This window comes from Thalassophryne amazonica, chromosome 9 (genome assembly GCF_902500255.1).
Source record: "Thalassophryne amazonica chromosome 9, fThaAma1.1, whole genome shotgun sequence".
In the NCBI taxonomy this organism is placed as follows: Eukaryota; Metazoa; Chordata; class Actinopteri; order Batrachoidiformes; family Batrachoididae; genus Thalassophryne; species Thalassophryne amazonica.
In genome coordinates, this window is record NC_047111.1 from 13,621,536 (window position 1) to 13,644,404 (window position 22,869).

The following is a 22,869-nucleotide window of genomic DNA, read 5'->3' on the forward strand; positions in this document are numbered from 1 at the left end:
AGTAACTAGTAATCTAATTGAATTACATTTAAAATTGAGTAATCAGTAAAGTAAGTAATGAGTAAAGTAAGTTACATTTTCAAAGTAACTGTGGCAACACTGATGCTCACAGACGTAAGTAAAGTCAGTGATGGACAGTTTCAGTTCTGTTCCTGGTCTTGTATATTTCGTAGTGCTGAAGTCCACAGGTTACATTTCAGTCAGATGTCTGCCAGTGTCATGTTTATGAAGAAACACACAGTTAATGATGAAGCACAATTTGTTGCAGTCAAAAAGTGAAGTTACATGATTTAAGTGAAATGTTTGTAAATAAAAGCAAGTAGCAGTTGTAGTCAAAAAGTAAGGAACAACTGATGAATATAAAACATTTTCAAAGTCATCATAAAACTGGTATCATTAAGTACCCAAATGTAAGTACTCGTACTCAGTCTGGGAAAAAGTGGTATCGGTGCATCCTTAATGTCAATCATCTGGGTGGCACCTGGGGTGTCCAATCAGATTTCAGGGAGGTCCAGTGCCACTTAGAGTCCCTTACTTGAGAGAGTAGCGTCAACTGAGAACATGGCGCCATTTTGGGGCCAACTGTGCTGAACTGTGCTTTTTAAAATCATTTAACCACATACAGCAACACATCCATGTACAGGTACTATCAAAATAAATATAACAAGAGCAATCAGAGATTTATGACATCCGCCAATCCAAATATGGATCACCTCCAAAATTAAATGGAGTCTTCCGTGCCCTAATATCTATCTGTGGTGCAAATTTGGTGAGAATCCGTTGACATAATCCTTCAAAGGCCATATAAAGAGAAATCTTGATCCAGAATCCAGATCCGAATCACCTCTAAAATTCAATGGTGTCTTCAACGGTCTAATATGTATCCGTGGTGAAAATTTGGTGAGAATCCGCAAAGTAGTTTTTGTCAAATTTTTGTCAAAATCTGTGCAGCAGTTTTGATGTAAACTTGCTAACAGACAGACAGACAAATGAACATAAGTCATTTTAATACATCCTTGGCGGACATAAAAAATAGTTAAGCTATCAAATTTACATAAATTTACAATTTATAATGATTTATTTAATTAATTTAAAGTCTGATTTATGCTTCTGCAGCTCTGCAACTCCGTGTCACGACACTGATGTGCGTGACAAATTTTAAAGTTATCTGTCGCTGGATTATGCTTTATTATGGATTCATTTGACCCTCAAGTTTTTCTTTCTACAATCATCACCTCCAAATCAAAGGTAAGCTGTACAATTTCCTGTTTTTCCAACTTTGTGTTGTAAAGTTGTGGACATGTACAGTAGTGTACATTGGCTTCCTGTTAATTCTAGAATAGAATTTAAAATTCTTCTTCTTACTTATAAAGTTTTGAATAATCAGGTCCCATCTTATTTTAGGGACCTCATAGTACCATATCACCCCAATAGAGCGCTTTGCTCTCAGGCTGCAGGCTTACTTGTAGTTCCTAGGGTTTGTAAGAGTAGAATGGGAGGCAGAGCCTTCAGCTTTCAGGCTTCTCTCCTGTGGAACCAGCTCCCAATTTGGATCAGGGAGATAGACACCCTCTCTACTTTTAAGATTAGGCTTAAAACTTTCCTTTTTGCTAAAGCTTATAGTTTGGGCTGGATCAGGTGACCCTGAACCATCCCTTAGTTATGCTGCTATAGACTTAGACTGCTGGGGGGTTCCCATGATGCACTGAGTGTTTCTTTCTCTTTTTGCTCTGTATGCACCACTCTGCATTTAATCATTAGTGATTGATCTCTGCTCCCCTCCACAGCATGTCTCTTTCCTGGTTCTCTCCCTCAGCCCCAACCAGTCCCAGCAGAAGACTGCCCCTCCCTGAGCCTGGTTCTGCTGGAGGTTTCTTCCTGTTAAATGGGAGTTTTTCCTTCCCACTGTCGCCAAGTGCTTGCTCACAGGGGGTCGTTTTGACCGTTGGAGTTTTTACGTAATTATTGTATGGCCTTGCCCTACAATATAAAGCACCTTGGGGCAACTGTTTGGGTGAGCCTTTGCCATTCTGGTTATTCTTCTGTCCATATTGATGGTTGTTTTCCTTTTTTCTTCCACGCGTCTCTGTTTTTCTTTGTCCATTTTAAAGCATTGGAGATCATTGTAGATGAACAGCCTATAATTTTTTTGCACCTGCATATAAATTTTCCCCTCTCCAATCAACTTTTTAATCAAACTACGCTGTTCTTCTGAACAATGTCTTGAACATCCCATTTTCCTCAGGCTTTCAAAGAGAAAAGCATGTTCAACAGGTGCTGGCTTCATCCTTACATAGGGGACACCTGATTCACACCTGTTTGTTCCACAAAACTGACGAACTCGCTGACTGAATGCTACACTACTATCATTGTGAACACCCCCTTTTCTACTTTTTTTTTTTACTAATAGCCCACACTCATAGCCTTAAGAGTGTGCATATCATGAATGTTTGGTCTTGTTGGATTTGTGAGAATCTACTGAATCTACTGGTATCTTGTTTCCCATGTAACAATAAGAAATATACTCAAAACCTGGATTAATCTTTTTAGTCACATAGTACTACTATTATTCTGAACACTACTGTATGATCCATTTGTAATCAGCATGCACATCGCAAAAACTATTCAAATATGATGGCAGACGAAAGAGTGAAAGCAGAAAAGTGTCAAATCACAACCTTTTCTCTCTGATTTAACAGGTGCACGTCAGGCTGTGGGTCTGAGTCTGAGCACAGTATGAAAAAAAAAAAAATCAATAATTACAGAAATGACTGCTATTTCAATTCAATTTCAATTCATTTAATTTATATCAATCAATCAATCAATTTTTTTATATAGCGCCAAATCACAACAAACAGTTGCCCCAAGGCACTTTATATTGTAAGGCAAGGCCATACAATAATTATGTAAAACCCCAACGGTCAAAACGACCCCCTGTGAGCAAGCACTTGGCTACAGTGGGAAGGAAAAACTCCCTTTTAACAGGAAGAAACCTCCAGCAGAATCAGGCTCAGGGAGGGGCAGTCTTCTGCTGGGACTGGTTGGGGCTGAGGGAGAGAACCAGGAAAAAGACATGCTGTGGAGGGGAGCAGAGATCGATCACTAATGATTAAATGCAGAGTGGTGCATACAGAGCAAAAAGAGAAAGAAACAGTGCATCATGGGAACCCCCCAGCAGTCTACGTCTATAGCAGCATAACTAAGGGATGGTTCAGGGTCACCTGATCCAGCCCTAACTATAAGCTTTAGCAAAAAGGAAAGTTTTAAGCCTAATCTTAAAAGTAGAGAGGGTGTCTGTCTCCCTGATCTGAATTGGGAGCTGGTTCCACAGGAGAGGAGCCTGAAAGCTGAAGGCTCTGCCTCCCATTCTACTCTTACAAACCCTAGGAACTACAAGTAAGCCTGCAGTCTGAGAGCGAAGCGCTCTATTGGGGTGATATGGTACTACGAGGTCCCTAAGATAAGATGGGACCTGATTATTCAAAACCTTATAAGTAAGAAGAAGAATTTTAAATTCTATTCTAGAATTAACAGGAAGCCAATGAAGAGAGGCCAATATGGGTGAGATATGCTCTCTCCTTCTAGTCCCCGTCAGTACTCTAGCTGCAGCATTTTGAATTAACTGAAGGCTTTTTAGGGAACTTTTAGGACAACCTGATAATAATGAATTACAATAGTCCAGCCTAGAGGAAATAAATGCATGAATTAGTTTTTCAGCATCACTCTGAGACAAGACCTTTCTGATTTTAGAGATATTGCGTAAATGCAAAAAAAGCAGTATATACCGCCAAATCACAAAAAAAGTTGCCTCAAGGCACTTTACACAAGTAATGTCTAACCTTGTCAACCCCCAGAGCAAGAACACAGGGGAGAGTGGTAAGGAAAAACTCCCTCTGATGATTTGAGGAAGAAACCTCAAGCAGACCAGACTCAAAGGGGCAACCCCCTGCTTAGGCCATGCTACCAAGACAATTTACAAAAACAATTCACAAAACAAATCTACAGGAAATTTTGCTGGTACACAGGATGGGAAGCCTGCAGAAGAAGACACCACTCCCATCTCTGGATAGAGCCGCACCTCAAACAGAGAGAAATAACAGAATCAGGCATCAGAAAGACAACAAATAGAGTATAATTTGTCAGCATTAAGCAACAAGAAAAACAGAAGAAATACTAAGGTGATCGCCACTAGCCCTAAGCTTCACTAACAAACCCAGATTTTAGATAAAGTTGAGGCCGTGGCACGCTCCGTTTCCATCCATCCATCCATCCATTTTCTTCCTCTTTATCCGGAGTCGGGTCGCGGGGGCAGCAGCTCAAGCAAAGCTGCCCAGACCTCCCAATCCACACACAGCTCCTCTGGGGGAACCCCAAGGCGTTCCAAGCCAGCCGAGAGATGTAGGGTAAAATGCATAGTAACATACTATGACAGTATGCTAGCCATATGAAAGGGACTCCGGACTCACTTTTCCTCAAATTAGTGAGTGTCAGTGCTGAACTTTAATTTGTACCTCTGTTACTTTGCACATTCAGATTGTTCAGGGTTTTAATGAAAATACATGGCGATCAGACGGGACAGTTTATCAAATGTGAGCGAAAAACCGTTGTACAAAATCCGATATTTATGGTGTTTATTACATAGAAAACAATACAGAAACATCCGGTTTATACCCTGACTGTTCAGTGGGTTTAAAATTAATTAAGCTCTCAAATTTACAATTTATGATGATATATTTAGTTGCAGTTTAATCAAGTCTTTCAATGTACAAATTAGTTAAGTTTTTTCAAACATCTACGGGGGATCCTGAATCAGAACATACGCCTCATTTAATGACCGGGTCAAAATTTCCTCTGAAATTTTTTTTCTGCCAAACGTATCTGATCCATTATGAAAATGTAATCAGCGTGCACACTGCTAAAACTATTAAAAAATGATGGGAGACAAATCACTGAAAGCAGAAAAGTGTCAAATCACAGCCTTTTGCTGTGTCTGATTTAACAGGTGCACGTCAGGCTGCGGGTTAGAGTCTGAGCAAGGTTTGAAAAAATAAACGGTTTTTGAATCACGGAAATGACCCTGGTCCCACATGCGTGGGGTTTTTAATGGAAATACATTGCGATCAGACGGGACATTTTATCCAACTTGAGCAAAAAAATCTGTTATACAAAATCTGTTATATACATTGTTTATTACATGGAAACAATACAAAAAAAAAAAAAAAAATCCTGACAGATTAACAGCGAACAGTATTTTGGCCCCAAGATGGCACCATGACTCATATGACCGGGACAACCTATAAACATTTACAACAAAATTAAATTAAATTAAACACGAATAATGTAGACCACTTTGTTGAAGCATGACTTTATTTGCTGAATATATTTAATTGTGTAAAGCACACTGATACATTCCATGAGCACTCCAGAATTAGCACTCTCTTCCAAATTCATAGGAAAAAACTCCCTCTGATTTGGAAAGTGAAAATTGCCACATGGCACAGTAATGCCAACTTTGGTCTTTGTCACTTTCTGTCTGCGTTCGCTTTACACTTTGATCATCTGTTTTTGTTTTCTCTCCTCCCTCCACACCTTAGCCCAACAACCGACCCTGAATTGGGCCAGATACTGGCCTCTCTTTCCTAGCCTGTGACTGGTTGAAGTCTAAGATGCTGACGTCAGCCTAACGTTGATGTGGCATGAGCACTGTGCTCCTATTTGTCATTTAGTAGAGGGAATTCCAGCGCTGCTCTCCTATTGGTCGTTTAGGAGTTAGATAGATAGATAAATACTTTATTAATCCCGAGGGAAATTGTGTGTCGTCTGTCGCTCTCATTCATACATATAAAAGTTACACAAGTTAAAAAAATAACTTAATGAATAAAAACAGCACCAAGACAAGTTAATAAATAAACAGTACAACAAAGGGCAACAAGTGACAGGAGTCAAGGCACCTGACACTATGTTTAGGCATTTATAGCCCCTGTCTGCTGCCCCTGGCTGATGTGGCTACATTATACAGCCTGATGGCCCGAGGGACAAAAGAATTCTTCAGTCTGTCAGTAGAGCATCTGAGGGAGAGGAATCTGGAACTAAACAGCCTATAATGTTTTGTACCCGCGTATAAGTTTTCCCCCCTCCAATCAACTTTTTAATCAAACTACGCTGTTCTTCTGAACAATGTCTTGAACGTCTCATTTTCCTCAGGCTTTCAAAGAGAAAAGCATGTTCAACAGGTGCTGGCTTCATCCTTAAATAGGGGACACCTGATTCACACCTGTTTGTTCCACAAAACTGACAAACTCACTGACTGAATGCCACACTACTATTATTGTGAACACCCCCTTTTCTACTTTTTTTTACTAATAGCCCAATTTCATAGCCTTAAGAGTGTGTATATCATGAATGCTTGGTCTTGTTGGATTTGTGAGAATCTACTGAATCTACTGGTATCTTGTTTCCCATGTAACAATAAGAAATATACTCAAAACCTGGATTAATCTTTTTAGTCACATAGCACTACTATTATTCTGAACACTACTGTATATGTACTTAATATATTATCAAAATCTTTTTGAATTTACATACAGGGAGAGGACATGCTACTCATCCTTACTGAAACAAAATGAACCATACCAGGAAATGTGAACCACAGTAATAATTTTAGTGGACAAGCCAATCTTGAATATTACACTTTGGACACCATTGGCATGTTAATATGAGGCATCCACCACAAACAGGTCTGATATAGGGCAATAAAAAACATGTGGGTGGATGACATTGTGAATTTTAGGATTCAAGGTCATTTCGGGTCATGTTCAAATTTGCCTGAATTTCTATGCTTTTCAAATTGTATTTTTCCATCTCTTGCAGGGTTTCACTGATTGAAATATTGTTTTAGTAATTGAATTCTATAATTAAAGTAATAAAATATATTATTTCTTGGTTTATTTTCTTGTGTCAGTACATACAATAATACACAATAAAAGGTGATATTCGGCAAGCACGATCTGCTTCTGTTATAACTTTCAGCCCATTGGTCATGCCATTTTTGTGAAGTGATCACTTGTATTTTTATCATGCCAAATATGCAGAGGAGGGATGGAGTCATAATTACCACCAGTTGTTTGCAAGCTGACTTGAAACTTGATTTGGGACTTGCAGATCGATGACTAGAGAATGACTTGATAGTGACTTCGTCCCACCTCTGCTAATATGTGCCTTATTATTGCTCCTTTTGTCATCCTACAAATATTCCGTCACTGAGAAAAAACATATTTAAGTATATTAGATACGTGTCATCAAAAGACTTTTTCCATGGTCATTATTGTCATTTCAGGTAACAAGTTGTAGCACACCAACCTGGTTCTAAATGAATCATGGATCCTGTTGCCATAATTAGACGGAAAAGACCTTACAAAGACTGTGATGAGCATGGCTGCTTTCTCTGTGGTTGCACGTCTGATGATCCGTGAACTGCTTTAGCAGATGGAAAAAGTAGACTTAGAACTGTTGGTGAACAGTGGAAAGAAATTGGTGATATGAAGTATGCTGATGTATTAAAACAACTTGAAACTCTTTCCAAAGAAGACTTTGAAGATTCATAAATCCAATAGCATAAGAACTGTTACTCCATGTTCAGCTCTGCAAACCAGATACATAGAGTAGAAAAGAATCACGAGGCATCGACAGAGGCATCAATGAGCAGTTACGTACCAACCCTAAGACACAGTTCTCAACCAGGAATAGACAGCCCAGTCTCACGTTTTTTTCGTCCTCCCATGATGAAATGAGCCAAATTTTCGTGACAGGGTTTTTTAAACTCACTATTACTAACCCTATTCCTACCCACAACCCTAACCTTAACCATAACCTAATCCTACTCCCCCCCCTCACTTTTTATTTCATGCAGCCATCACGGAATGAATGAGAATGAAGTCGTGCTGCCGTAACAAAAATGAGGCACTTTTTTGTCACAATATCACAAACCAATAGATGAATGTATATTTCGTGCTGCTGAATCACGACTTGCCGTGAGACCAGGTTGGAATAGAGTGGGCACTGTGCATGTTTTGCCAAATGCTGAATAAGAGAAAGATGCATAGAGTGGAAACTCTTGAGAAATCAGTAGAGCTTATTTGGCATGCACACTCAAACTCTACACAGAAAGGCCACAAGTAGGAATTGATCTCATGACCTGGTTGCCATTGGGCAACAGTGCTAACCATTAAGCCACTGTGCTGCGTGCTTCCAAACAACTAATTTACATTATTCTCAGTTAACTGTGGACCCTTTCACTCTATTTACAAGTGTACCTAAAAAAAAAAAAAAAAAACAGTGCCTTATTGCATTTTGGAGTAAGAAAAAATTTAAAGAATTAAGCCAAGGCTTCTGGAGAAAAGTGGATGTCCACCAGTCGTGTTCCTCCTTCAGAAACATCTAGAAAAGACTCATTATATTAAATGGAGAATCTCTAGTGCACAAACAGAAGAAGCTTGGGAGGATTAAACACTGAGAATGGAGGCCTAAATTAACACTCAGGAATTGATTATGTTTTGTTTTAAAAGTCCAGCAGAACCTCAGGATCATAACTAAGGAACTGATGAAATTATTAATGCAAAAACACAGGCATCCAATCAAGGAAAAAACACTAACAAACAAAACAGATGCAAACAAAAAGGCTCTACCTTCATCAACCTTTTTATGTTGAACTAATTGAAAGTAAGTTTAGCTGACACATTGAAGTCAGTATTGTTATTTTACATGTTTTCTTCTCAGGACTCTTAAATATGAGAATAATTTTTGTCTGACCATTTGGATTTGCACCCCATAAATCACAGGATCAAGAGCAGGAGGGATCACGTGCAACACAATAGATGCTATCTTCTGTTGTTCTGATAAGTCGGGGAAACGGTGCAGGGCGACCATGACCATGCCCAACACCAGCATAACGAAATATAGAGTCAGGTGAGATGCACAAGTCTGTAGTGCCCGGCTGTTCAAAACTTTTTTCTTCCGGCTCAAACACACTGCTGCAATTTTCACGTAGGTGAGTGTGATGCTGCCCAGAGATGAGCCCAGTATGACCACGGTGTAGCCGATGCCGTAGATTTGATTGATGAGGACACTTTCACATGACAGTTTGAACAAAGAGGCATTATCACAGAATGGGTTAAAGATAACCTGCCTGCAGCGTGACAGACGGATGGAGAGGCCCAGCAGGATGGATACCATAACAACAGGCACAATCCAGGCCGACACAGACAGCTTCACCACCATCCTGTTGGTCATGATGGTGGAGTAGCTGAGGGGCTTACAAATGGCCACATATCGATCGAAGGCCATGATCATGAGCACAGTTTGAGCGGCACCTAAATGAAAATGAGCCAAAAAGGCCTGAATGACACAGTTTACGTAGTGAATATAACGATCCGTGATGGGAACAAAAACCTGACTCAGTAAAGGTGGAATGATGGCTGTTGCTTCAAAGACATCGTTAACAATCATATTACAGAAGAGCAGATACATGGGCTGATGGAGGCTCTTCTCCAAGGAGATCAGGATGATCAGGCTGATGTTGGACACCATGATGAAGATGTAGGTGAGGAGGAGGAAGGTGAAGACAGGAATTGAAGCATCTGGACTGACCTTTAACCCTTCAAGATTCAGCATATCTGCATTGAAAGTCTTGTTCTCCATGGAGACGATCTAAAAAGAAAAAACACACCGTTTGCTTTGTGATGTTACTTTGTGATGACATCAGTGTCATTTTTTAGACTTAATGACATAAATGTGACCTTTTCTGTATCATTTGAATTAAACATTTGAGTGTGGAAACTATTTTCATTCATTTCTGGCTTTTCGGTTTAATCATGAAATTGTTTTTGGTACTTATTCTAGTTCAATGTGGACGTTTGTGGAGCTTTATGTAATAAAAAAAAAATCATAAAGTGGAAGGTTTACACAACTTGAAAAATTAAGAACTCCACCAACTTATCAATGGATAATCAATATTACCTTCAGTCGCAGCTGACAGCCACAAAGCTGACTTTAGCCACGTCAGTGATGTCATAAAGGTGGAAACAATGAAATTTAAACTTCTCTCACAAATACAGAAACAAACAACAAGAACAGATAAAGGTCTGATGAACGTGACAAGTTTTAGTGAGTCCAACAATGTCTTCATCTTATTAGCACTCAGAGGTCCAGAAACAAGAAAAAACTTTTTTCTTGTGTCTGAACCAGGAGGCTAAACAGAAAAAGTTCTTTTCCTATTGTTTTAAAATTTTCATTGAATCATTTAGGTCACTTTCCCATCTTTTTAAATGCAAAAATGGTGACTTCTTCAAAATTCTAATTGATGATAGATTTTTCATTTTTGGCAGAACCTTCCACGTCAAGAAAGTTCTCAAAAAAGAAGCTGTTTTTCTTTTTTAACATTGCAAGATAAAATGTTGAGGTTTTGATCAGATGGAATGCATTTAGCTGACACATTGCTCTGTTGTTGATTTAATCAGATGTACAGTTAAATAATTCTAAAAGAACATAATGAAGATGATGATCAGTGCCTGTCTTCCAGTCGAGTGGATCTCTGCTGCTGTGATGCTTTGGACCTGGATGAGCAGCTTTAAATGAGCAGTTTGTCCTCGCTTCATGGACTAACATCATCCGATCCTCCCGAGAACTTCACAAACAAATGATGTCACTCCACTCTCGTGCATCTTCACACAACTCTGAACGTGTTCAGCAAAGTAAGATGCCACTACATACAGTAACACCCCTATTCCACAGGACAAAGTTCTATTAGGTTCCCCCACAATCCAGACACATTAAGCCCCACCACATACGCTGGCATTCCTCCTATCAGGCTGGTTTGTGCCTGACTATTCCCAGGATGTTGATGCAAGAGCTGAGTTCTGTCTTTGCCTGATCTGCGCCTGATTTGCTTCTCTTTACAAAGAAGTCATCTTGTCCCCCTGTCTTTTCATTCTCAACTGACCTTGTGGAAAAAATAAGCCAGTCTTGTTACTCCTAGCATCACTTACAATTACACAATATTATTCAGTCCCCACTTCCTGAAGTGCCTTCCTGAAAAATGTCAGGACACATAGACCCCTGTAGATCTAAATTAATGTTTAAACTTTTCAGCTTCTTGACAGTAAAGAGTGCATCTTAAGGGCCCCTTCACACATAAGATTGAAGCCGACTAGCACACGAAGGAGGAATTGCATGCCATTTGTGAAAAATGGAAGCTGCCTCCAACTCCTCATACACCTGTCGCTACAACTATTTGCACACATCAGCGGCCAAAAGACGGTGTGCCCTGGGAGAGCGTATTCGAGCCCTCTCGCGGCAGGTGTCGGCCATATTCCAGGTGACACACTTGAACATCCAACACTTAGAAAATGTGGTGCTGTTCACGCTGTTAGCATGAAAACAGTGAGCAGACGATCACTTTAGAGCTGGATGTGAAATTTGTGTAAATGCCCCCACAAGTGTGGCATTGCAAAAAGCAACACACGTGGCTTGCATGTGTGTCGCGGCCCCTCTCCCGCTCCCCCCAACACATGTGGCGTGCGGGGGGGCACACTTGCATAACATGCTGATATGTACGAGGTCTATTAGAAAAGTATCTGACCTTATTATTTTTTTCAAAAACCATATGGATTTGAATCACGTGTGATTGCGTCAGACAAGCTTGAACCCTCGTGCGCATGCTTGAGTTTTTCCACGCCTGTCGGTTGCGTCATTCACCTGTGAGCAGGCTTTGAGTGAGGAGTGGTCCACCCCCTCGGCGGATTTTCATTGTCAGGAAATGGCGGAATGATTTGGGCTTTTTTTCCATCAGATTTTTTTCAGAAACTGTTAGAGACTGGCAGCTGGAAACCATTAGAAAAATTTATCTGGCTTTCGGTGAAAATGTTACGGGCTTGGTAGAGAATAAGGAGTGTTACTGTCGCTTTAAGGACGGCCCCCAGTGGCTGTGGGGCGCGCCGTGCTCCGAAGCCACCATCGACAGGCTGAATGACCTTTTCATTTCTAAATGGATGGCTGTCTGGATCCGTGACCATCGTGTGCCATTTCTCTGGTTATCACAAGAGCTGGACATCAACCATTTTCCAGCAGATTTCACTTTTAACAAGAGATTTTGTCATGGAAAGCCGAGCGGAGGCTGCGCGCGTCACGATGGATTCACTACTGGAGCGAGACAAAACCACCTCCATTTTGGTCTCACAGGACGGCTTTGAGATGGCGTTCAGACAGCTGTTGGTGGTTTGTCCATCGAGTGATTATCCGAGAAATTGTGGATGTGCCTGGACATGCCAGAACATGTCCCGTGAGGCTTCATCACGGCGTTGCTGTGCACCATGCGGCACCGCCACGACGCGCGGAATTCCTACGCACATATATCTCAATGTGCCGAAAAAGTGCTGATGTCCACGTCTTTTCACAATTCCTGTGCTAGTCAGACGACGTCCCGGATAAAACACAGCGTCTAGTTTGGAAATGAATGGCACATTCCACTGTTACAGGAGTTTTTGTCATGGAAAGAGGAGCGAAGGCTTCGCGCGTTGCGGTGGTGCCGCATGGCGCACAGCAACGCTGTGATGAAGCCTCACGGGACATGTTCTGGCATGTCCAGGCACATCCACAATTTCTCGGATAATCACTCGATGGAAAAACCACCGACAGCTGTCTAAACGCCATCTCAAAGCCGTCCTGTGAGACCAAAACGGAGGTGGTTTTGTCTCGCTCCAGTAGGAATCCATCGTGATGCGCGAAGCCTCCGCTCGGATTTCCATGACAAAATCTCTTGTTAAAAGTCAAATCTGCCGGAAAATGGTTGATGTCCAGCTCTTGTGATAACCAGAGAAATGGCACACGATGATCACGGATCCAGACAGCCATCCGTTTAGAAATGAAATGGTCGTTCAGCCTGTCGATGGCGACTTCGGAGCGCGGCGCGCCCCACAGCCGCTGGGGGCCGTCCTTAAAGCGACAGTAACACTCCTTATTCTCTACCAAGCCCGTAACATTTTCACCGAAAGCCAGATAAATTTTTCTAATGATTTCCAGCTGCCAGTCTCTAACAGTTTCTGAAAAAATTCTGATGGAAAAAAAGCCCAAATCATTCCGCCATTTCCTGACAATGAAAATCCACCGAGGGGGCTGGACCACTCCTCACTCAAAGCCTGCTCACAGGCGAATGACGCAAACGACAGGCGTGGAAAAACTCACACATGCGCACGAGGGTTCAAGCTTGTCTGATGCAATCACACGTGATTCAAATCCATATGGTTTTTGAAAAAAATAATAAGGTCGGATACTTTTCTAACAGACCTCGTATATACATATGTACAGACATGATCACATGTGGGCCGGACAGCCTCGTCTGAGCACACACAGCACGGCGAGCCGCCTCCCAGGTGATGACCAGATGACTGACAGCTACAAATGACGCCTCAGTGCACACAATGTCACATTAAAAACCAGAGACCACAGCCAGGAGAGGGATATTAATAATTACTACACTACCTACATACACAATTACATAACAAAACTAAAAAATAATCACATAACAAAGAAACAGAAAGTGACACGTTGGTGTGTGTGTGTGTGCTGGACGGACAGGGGGCATGGCCGCCAACAGCAGCAGCTGTTGAGATCTCTGTTTCTGGATGTTAAGGCTGGGGAACACATGCCATGTTTTGACAGACGTGGCCTTACGACTGTCTACTGTGATGTGTGTGTGTCTGCTTGCTGTTCTCACATGGACATACATAATAACATTTATCACTGTTGTGACCGGCTACAGTGAGTGAGTGCACACCGTGCACATTGACACGCTGTCCCAGGTGAAATGGATCATCAGATCATAACATGCAGGGGGTGAACTGATTGTCACATCACCCATGTGAGCTGTGTTCCACATGACGTGTCTGTCCTGCGTCGCGCTGTCCACAGGACATGCGGGCCAGCAGATGTGGACATAAGAGCGCACTGCTTCATTCATGTCATGTCATGACTGTACATCTATGACATGGGTCATCTACAGAGGAACAGATGGTTCATACTTGTATTGTCCGCTCGATAAGAAGGATTCAATAAAATGCCATGTTTTTTATGGTGTGTGGTTCTTCTGTTTTCTCCACAGCAGAGGTGCAATGTGATGCAACATGTTCTAGCTGTTTTTTGTTTTCCTCCAAAACAGGGACAATTACAGTGATTTTTTTGGATACAGTGCCTCCAAAATTATTGGAAGACTTGCTGTTTGTCGGGTTTCGGTTCCAGGCTGGCCCAGTCATGTTTTGTCCCCTATTGTTTTTATCTGGCCATTTTATTTTAGTTATTAAACTAGTCTCATCATACTTTGGTTCTGATTATGTATCTCCTGTGTGTAATTGTAACCCAGGTTAGCAATGTCAAATTTCAAGTAAAAGCATGTTAATAAAACATCAATAAATACATTGGATAAAAAAGATAATAACTATGTCAATATGGTTATTTTGGTTTAAAATGTCTTTAGGCTTTTATTTTGAAAAGCACGTTGCTGCGTGACCCGTGTAACTTGTAGCAACCAATCGGATTGTTCTAGAGTCTTCCCTGCTAGACGAGGGAGATATGCACATAGCAAACGCGGGCTGCAGGAGAGGAGAGAAAGAGGGAAGGAAAATAGAAGTCTAAAGATGTTAAAAGATATTTTTGTTAAGAAAAACGGTACAGAGAAGAGTGATTTTTGTTTTTTCAACCTGTCCTGTGTGGGAGACGAACTGTACATTGGAGAAATGGGACTTGGTGAGTGAAAAGAAGAATTGTATTTTATTTTAATGGAGATCTGTACAATGTGGTTATACTTTAGGGAAATATGAAGCTAATGTACTGAATTTATGTTCTTTTGTGGTATATTTTGTGGTAAAATGTGAAGCATTGAAGCTAAACTAAACCCAGTGTGTGTGCGAGCTCAATGTGTGGACTTGTTGCCGCTTGTCTACTCTATGTGACGTAGCAATTTTGATGGGCACAAGTTGAGACAAAGAGTATACTTTTCTTTATTTTAGAGCTACCTGATTATGTATGTTGTGTATGGTAGGCCATTCAGAGTTGGGTTGGAGAAATAGCCAACTTAAGTCATCTTTGAGCACAAGGTTGAAACAAGATGGCGAGCCGCCCTTTGACCGTCTGATCTGTGCATCCGTCTGAGAGTTATCGCCCTCTGCTGGACTGTACATATATTCCTTCTGAACTGGTAGGATTTACCCAAACTTCTGCAAAGCTGCCGTGGACACTGAACTGCTAATTCAAAGAAAGTAAAGGACTATTGAAAACTGGGAAGAAGAAAAAAAAGACTTTATATTCATTTTGGGAAGAAAAACAAGACTTTATATTTATTTTGATACTGTGGTATGCAGATTGTTCAGTCTTTTGCTGAATCACTTTTATTTTGACTATTAACAAATATATTGTAAAGAGATCATTTTTACAATGCAATTACTTTTCTTTGAATGGTGTTAAACAAGGAGTAGATTTTAAAAAGGGTAACTTGAATATTTGAACTTAAAGGTGAACTTCACTGAATTTAAACTAAACAGAGTTAACTCAAAATAAATCTTAAAACTCAACTGAAAATAGAACTAAAGTGAACTAAAACTAACAAAAAGGTTGCAACCTGAAACTAAACTTGAACTAAATCTAGACTTACAACCAATATTAAATCAAACCAAAGGTTTAATTAAAAAGTGTTGGATCTTAGCTACCTAAAACAGGAGTTAATGTATTGTGAAATTAATGTTTATTGTTGTCCATTGTCTTTTGTCTAATTTGTAAATAATAAGCTGGCAATTTAAACTTATTCCTTGGTCTGTGGTCTTTCAACACCCTTCCTACGTTCGGTAATCCCTTTTACTCCAGTAGACGAATTTAGTTGATTGTTTCTGGTCCATAGGATATTGATTAGCACTTTTGCTGGTTATTACCCTGTAATTACCCCTCATAGGTGCTACATAATACTTTTGTCAGTGGTTTTATTTTCTGTTTCAGTTATTTGCTGTTTATCTTACTTTAGTCATGTGTTTAGTTTCATTCCTACTTTTGTATATTCATTAGTTTTATTTCCTGTTTGCTTTTCTTTTGTCTTATGTTGAATTATCTGTTTATTGTTCCACATAGTTCCATTCTGGTTTGGTCTTAGTCTTTATTTTCTTTAGCTCTTTTCAGTTCTTACATTTATTTCATGGTTTAATTCTTTGTTCCTTCATGTCAGGTTTTCTTTATTTTATTTCTTGTTTATTGGGTCTTGTTCATCTTTTGTGTTGGTGCTTTATTTTGATCACTGTGGTTAGGTTCACCATCTTGTCAGGTCTTGTTCACTTTGCATTTGTCGCCCTGCACTATCTTGCATCAGCTTCTCTCACCTTCATTGTAATTCTGTCTGCTCTGTCTTCCTGCACTCTCTTGACTCCTGTCTCACCTCTGTCTCATCTGACCACACCACTTCCAGAACCTTCCCTGACACATGTGCCTGCTAGTTCATTGTGATTTCTTGTCCATGTTCCAGCCTTTGTTTTTTTGTTCTGTATTTGCCTTGCCATTTTTGACCGTGCTTTGTTTTTTGACCTTGCTGCTGCCTCAGCCCATGTATTGTGTCCCCTGGTATTTTGGAACTGTGCTCGTTGTTGACTACACCTCTGCCTGACCCCTGCCTGTACCGCTGCTTCTCAGACTGCCTTTTTTGTGTACTGAACCCCAGCCTGATTTCTGACATAAAGCCTTTAATGTATACCTCAGTATTTTGAGTCTGCATTTGTGTTCAACCTCCTTCTGTGCCACGCCTACCCAGCTCATGACACTATGTCACACATTTTAATTTGTGTATGCCATTTCAAACACAAGAAATACACATTTTTTACATACAATATAAAAAATAAATATTTCTAAAATTATCTTCCTTAAACTCAAACTGAAAACAAATCTCTAAAACTTCATAGAAATTAAATAAAAATATAAAAGCCAAGATGATGGGTTTCATTAAGTAATGCTACACTTTGGTATAATACCTGTTATGTTTCGGACGCAGCCCGGAGAACCGACCAGCGTTTGAAGGACCCAGTATGAAATAAGCAGAGCACGGTACAAAAGATAACAAAATTTAATAAACATAACAGTGATGTGCTAAGTACAAACAAATGAGTGCGCAGACTGGCGAGGTGGTGATACGGTGCGCTCCCAGCTGCACAAACGGTCCGGAGCCAGAAACAGTTCGGACCCAAGGACCCCGCCGACACCCCCCAGGTGGCCTCGACAAACCGAGTCTGTGAAAGAAGAAACCATCATGTGAGTCCACACTCCACACACAGAGAGACCACTCAAAGGTGTACATAAACAGCAAACACTTCCTGGCTTAATTACTAATCAGCTTCCCACCCTGCAGGCATGGAACACCCTGTTCACATACTCAAACTGCAGTGGAAGCTGATTAAACGACTAACATAACAGCTCAATACAATAAGGTGTGAGGGACACCACATATACTGACTGTACAAATGTTAGTCACAAAACCTAACGTACCTCAGGAAGTGTGCTGACGAGCGTGAGACCTCACCCCCTCCTCTTTCACAGACCATGGTGTCAAACCTGGTACAGTCTCTGCATCCACTGATGATGAGATGGCTCTCGAGACGACGATCTCACCCGTCTGGTCACAAGGTCGAGTCTCTGGCAAATACACACTGTGTACTCCAGACTTAAATGCCACCATGCTCCAATCCGTGTAGATGCACCACAGCTGTGAGTCCTGACGAGCTGCACATGATCAGCCTCAGGTAATCAGGGTGAGGTCCTGAAAACTCAGCCACACAGCCACTCAGTCCTAAATGCGTACCACCTGGAAGGAAAAACAAAAGACAGGACAGAAGACAGAAACAAAAGGCAGCCAGGCCCCCCCAGCCATACAACAATACCTGTAAATAATAAACACTTTTATTGCCAGTTTTCTTCAGATAAGTCAGAGGATAGATACATGAACATTTCCAAGTCACTGAATATGTTTTTGTCTTTGATTACCAGTTATCAAAGCTAACATTTTGGTTATCTGTGCCCACCACTGCCAAAGCATCAAATATAGGCTTGCATCTCAGATGTACTTTCTGGCAAATTGTAACTGAAGATTCAGGTCTCCTTTATAAGAAAATCATCTCCTATACCACTTAATCAGGAAGCTGTGTTTTATATTTTCAATTAATTTATATCAAGCTGTATTTGCTTGAGTTTAAGAAAGAATTTTAGAATTTTTTTTTTTTTGAAATGGCATAAATGTTGTGTGGGCCGCTGAAGAGGAGGTACTGCTGGTCCACTACCAAAGGGCGCCCTGCCTGAAGTGCGGGCTTCAGGCACGAGAGGGCGCTGCCGCCTCACAGGAACAGCCGGGGTGACAGCTGTCACTCATCAACTATGACAGCTGTCACCAATCACCAGGTCATCACCCACACACACAAAAGCCGGACAACATCTCCACCTCGTCGCCGAGATATCGTCTACCTCTTTTTGGTGCCAAACAATTATTCTGAATACTTTGCAGGCGTACCTGATACCTATCCACAGCTGGAGGCTGGGGTTGTGGATCGTGAAGGAGACGACGTTCTTCTTTCTTCACACCAAACCAGATAAGTAGTCAGACGCTGCACGTTTGTTGTTTCTGTGTTAAAGGTGGAGGTGTTGTTCCCACCTGGAAAGAAGAACTTGCTGACTGTTTACTGGGTGTGTTTTCACACACTCATTACATCTGTTCTTCTGCTTCCTGCCAGCAGTACCAGATCCGACAGTCGGAGACGGTGACCACCTGGGGACTCAGGACTTGGCGGCTCCAGTATCCTTCGGGTTCGGTGGCAGTGGAAATCGTGTGGGATCTGGTTCTACTCGGGACAGACGTCTCCTATCCTCAAGCCTACCCACACATCATCTTGTATATTTTGATTGTGATCCAAATTCTATGTTTGTCTGTATTCTCGTTGTGCACATTTCACAACAGTAAAGTGTTGTATTTTTGGCTCATCTATTGTCCGTTCATTTACGCCCCCTGTTGTGGGTCCGTGTCACTACACTTTCCCAACAATAAACAAAATGTGTGAAATACCAAGTGCTCCAATACTTTTGAGGGCAATTGAGAAACACATGGGGCATGTGTATATTTAAGTGAAATGCATCATCTGGGTGTCACTCAGAGAGCAAAATTAAGAGATTAGTCTAAAAAAGTCCTTCAGAGAGCAAATGTCCTTCCAGTCTTATTATACTAAACATATTCTTCTAGATTGTGTTTCTTCAAATAACTAAACTAATACCCCCATTACACATAGCCAGAATGACGCTGAATCGCGTCAGAATGACGAATAGACCCAGATCCAAAATTTGTCAGGTTTCAGTTCCAAAACATTCTGACAGCAGTCTGCAAAAGTCCGCACACTTGGTCCCAGTCGGCTGGCTGTCCTGAGTGTGTTGCACATCTTCAAAACACTCCAGGCACTGTTGAGGTGGGACACCGACCGCAATTTACATATTCTGAAGGCGGCATAAACAGCATCTAAAACGATCTGAGCACAGCTGATTGAGCTCTGAGATCAACTGGTTACAGCAAAGCCTGCCGGCATGTTGTGCCACGTATGTCCACCTCCACTGGACCCCGGCCAGGGAGGGCGAAGGAAATGATATCTAATAACATGTGGTACTCGCTGTAATACACATATAGTAGTAGCTGTAGTACACATACATTTATCTCCTAAGTCTGTAACAGGTATGATGTGGAAATGTTTCCTCAGCCCATGATAACATAAATGCACATGAAACTCACCCCTGGTACCCAGCATTAAAACAGTGCAGCGTAGACAGCTGGTGAAGTCCCTTTCACCCGCTGTGTGCACATCCATCATGGTCACAAATGCATAATCCACCTGTGCTGGAGGAGTAAAATCTGGCAATGGAAGTATATACTGATTATGTTATGTCGCTGCAACATTACAGTCACTGCAGGTTCTGTAAAATTTTGTGTTTTTGTTTTGCCATCTTACAATGGCCATATCACATGATAAACCCACTGAGTCTGGACTGGTTGCAACATCCAGGGATACAGTGCTTTCCGGGCATGATTATGTTCTGTTTTTGTCACAATTTCACTGTTGTGTTTGTTATTTTTCCCCCAGTTCTTTCTGTAATACTGCCCCTTACAAAGCACAAACTCAAACTTTTCCGCACTTGTAAATTTAATCAAAGTCACAGCAAAAATAATCAGGCCGGGGCCCTGCAAGAACTTCTCTTACAGACAAGATCCGCTCTTACAGAACCCCGGACAATGGATACAAACAGTTTTTATACAGGATTACTTATGCGTAACAAAGGCGGACCTTATTTCGCAAAATCCTTCTCTTATCCTTATTACTGTTGCTCTGGGGGTTGGTAAGGTTAGACCTTACCTGTGTGAAGCGCTTTGAGGCAACTCTGTTGTGATTTGGCGCTATATAAATGAAAATAAATTGAAATTGAAATTATTGACCCCCGTGGGCATTCAAGGGAGGTCCATCCCCCTGCCCCAGGCCCACGCAATAACGGGAGACATATGATTTATAATTGTAACCTAACTCTCTTTATCCTAAGTGGTACAAAGTGGTTAAATCCAGTTCTACATGCACATACCAAAGAAGAACAAAGGAAAGTGAGAATAAGAATGAAACCAAAATATAACCCTACATATAATAACTACCTTAATGCCAAAAGAAATACAGAAAACAAATAAAGAAAACCATAATTAGACACAGAAATATATCTAACATGTTCATCCATAGAGTGAAAAAAGATTTAAAACTTTGAGGTCAAACTGCGACAAGTTATGTAGGGACAACCTGTAAACATATAAAATTAAATTAAATTAAATTAAACACCAATAATGTAGACCACTTTTGTTGAAGCATGACTTTATTGCTGAATATATTTGTGTAAAGCACACTGATTCATTCCATGAGCACTCCAAAATTGCCATTCTTTCAAATTCATAGGAAAAAACTCCCTCTGATTTGGAAAGTGAAAATTGCCACATGGTACAGTAATGCCAGCTTTGGTTTGGTACCCCGTGTACCGAACCTCTGCCAGTTTATCAGATGAAGCCTTTTTGAATGATCCTACATGTCTGTGTGTGAGTCAGCATTTGTGTCCCCACACTCTCTGAGCCCAGTGTTGCCAGATATGAAATATGAAACTATTGTACCAAAACCTCAAAATTATCGTATTTTGGGAGAAATTATCATACACAAACAAAACGCATACAACGTAGCTATTTTAGTGTTTTTTTAATTTACAAAGAATTTTATGTCACATTTTTAAACAGTAATTATAGTAATGGGGAAACTATGGCACAAAAAGAACGCAAATGCACAAGCAAATGCACTACCAGACTAGAAAGATTTTTTTTTTCTGTGAAGGGACACAAACGTGTTAATTACCAGACTAGAAAGAGTCAAATTCAACCTCGAGGTCACTGTCGTCATCCGATGCCATGGCCACTTGTGCAGATTTTGTTGAACACAGAAAAAATGTTGACACCTCCATAAGGAACTTGAACTTTTTTTATTTATATTTTTCTTGTATATCTCTTTGCTCTTGTGTTTTGTTTGTTTGTTATTGCATTTGTTGAAATAAAGTTTCGAAAAAAAAAAAAGATGTTGTTGGTTGGGGAATCTTCCTGTCACGGCAGAGATTGGATGGGAACTCATTACTTTGTATGAAGAGGGGGCGGGCTTTCAAATGACTTTGTCCCGGGTCGCCCAAAGCCAGCAGCAGCCCTGTGTGTGGTGTGTCTTTGATGCCGCCTGAGTGCAACGCCTGCAAAATGATTCTTGGGTGTCAGAGAGAGATGCGTGTTTGGGCAACCAACTGAAATTATCGTACATAATGGATTTTTTCCAATTATTGATTGTACATCGTACAAAGGGCAAAACTATCGTACAAATACGATAATTATCATACATCTGGCAACACTGAGCCACGCCCTCTTACAGCATGACAGGTAACACCTCTGAAGTGATTTACAATTATCTTGTGGATTAGTGTGCATGTGGTGTGTGTGTGTGCACATCACGTGAGGTCAAAGGTAATTTCCATCAATTTCAAAACTTCATGCACACGCATATGGATGTCCTCCTGCAGACAGCGTTGAAAGGAAAATGAAATATTAGTTATGGAATTTCCCCCAGAAAAACATAATCTCTTCATTAAAAATAGCTGTCATTTTGAAAGTAAACCAACATAAGAAACTTTGGAGTTCAGCAGAAACTAAATTTGGTCAGTTTTATGAAATTTGAAAGGCCATACACTTTTTAAATGAGGTGATTAAAAATGTTAAAATACACTTTGTAGTACAGCAATGAGTCATGGCTCAATATGTTTGTAATATAGCATTTTTGCAAAGTTAATAGGTTTTATATTTTTATATAAAAATATTTCTGCATTTGTCTTCAGTGAGAATTAAGCTTTTGTATTGTCTCCCAAATATCAATCTTTTTTAATTTACATACAGGGAGAGGATCCTTTGTGAACCAAAATGAACACAACCAGGAAATGTGAATCACATCAAACAGTAATAATTGACATGGGTGGCACTTGACATACAGACGAACAATAAAGATTGTTAAAATGAATTGAAAAACATCCTTAAGAAATTAAAATGTTTACTATACATATATTACAGCAGATAAAGATTTGCAAGAGTGCCTTAGGTTGAGTAATGACAAACTCAAGTCCAGTGTTGTTTGTCCAAGTGGAGTTGCCGTACCACTGCAAATGCTGGAAATAATCAGGCAGTGACAGAGCTTCCTCCCAAAATCCACTGTTCCC

The 22,869-nt window shown here is 40.6% G+C and overlaps 1 protein-coding gene across 1 annotated transcript; it reads right to left on the bottom strand.

Moving 5' to 3' along the window:
• Nucleotides 1-8,751: 8,751 nt before the first annotated feature.
• Nucleotides 8,752-9,699, bottom strand: LOC117517487 (olfactory receptor 56A5-like). Its single transcript, XM_034178518.1, has one exon. It carries the CDS (start codon nucleotides 9,694-9,696, stop codon nucleotides 8,752-8,754), a length of 945 nt encoding a protein of 314 aa, XP_034034409.1. The 5' UTR covers nucleotides 9,697-9,699.
• Nucleotides 9,700-22,869: the final 13,170 nt, after the last annotated feature.

Excerpts from the sequence above, each read along its gene's own strand:
- LOC117517487 (XM_034178518.1), bottom strand. The coding sequence starts at position 9,696 with ATGGAGAACAAGACTTTCAATGCAGATATGCTGAATCTTGAAGGGTTA.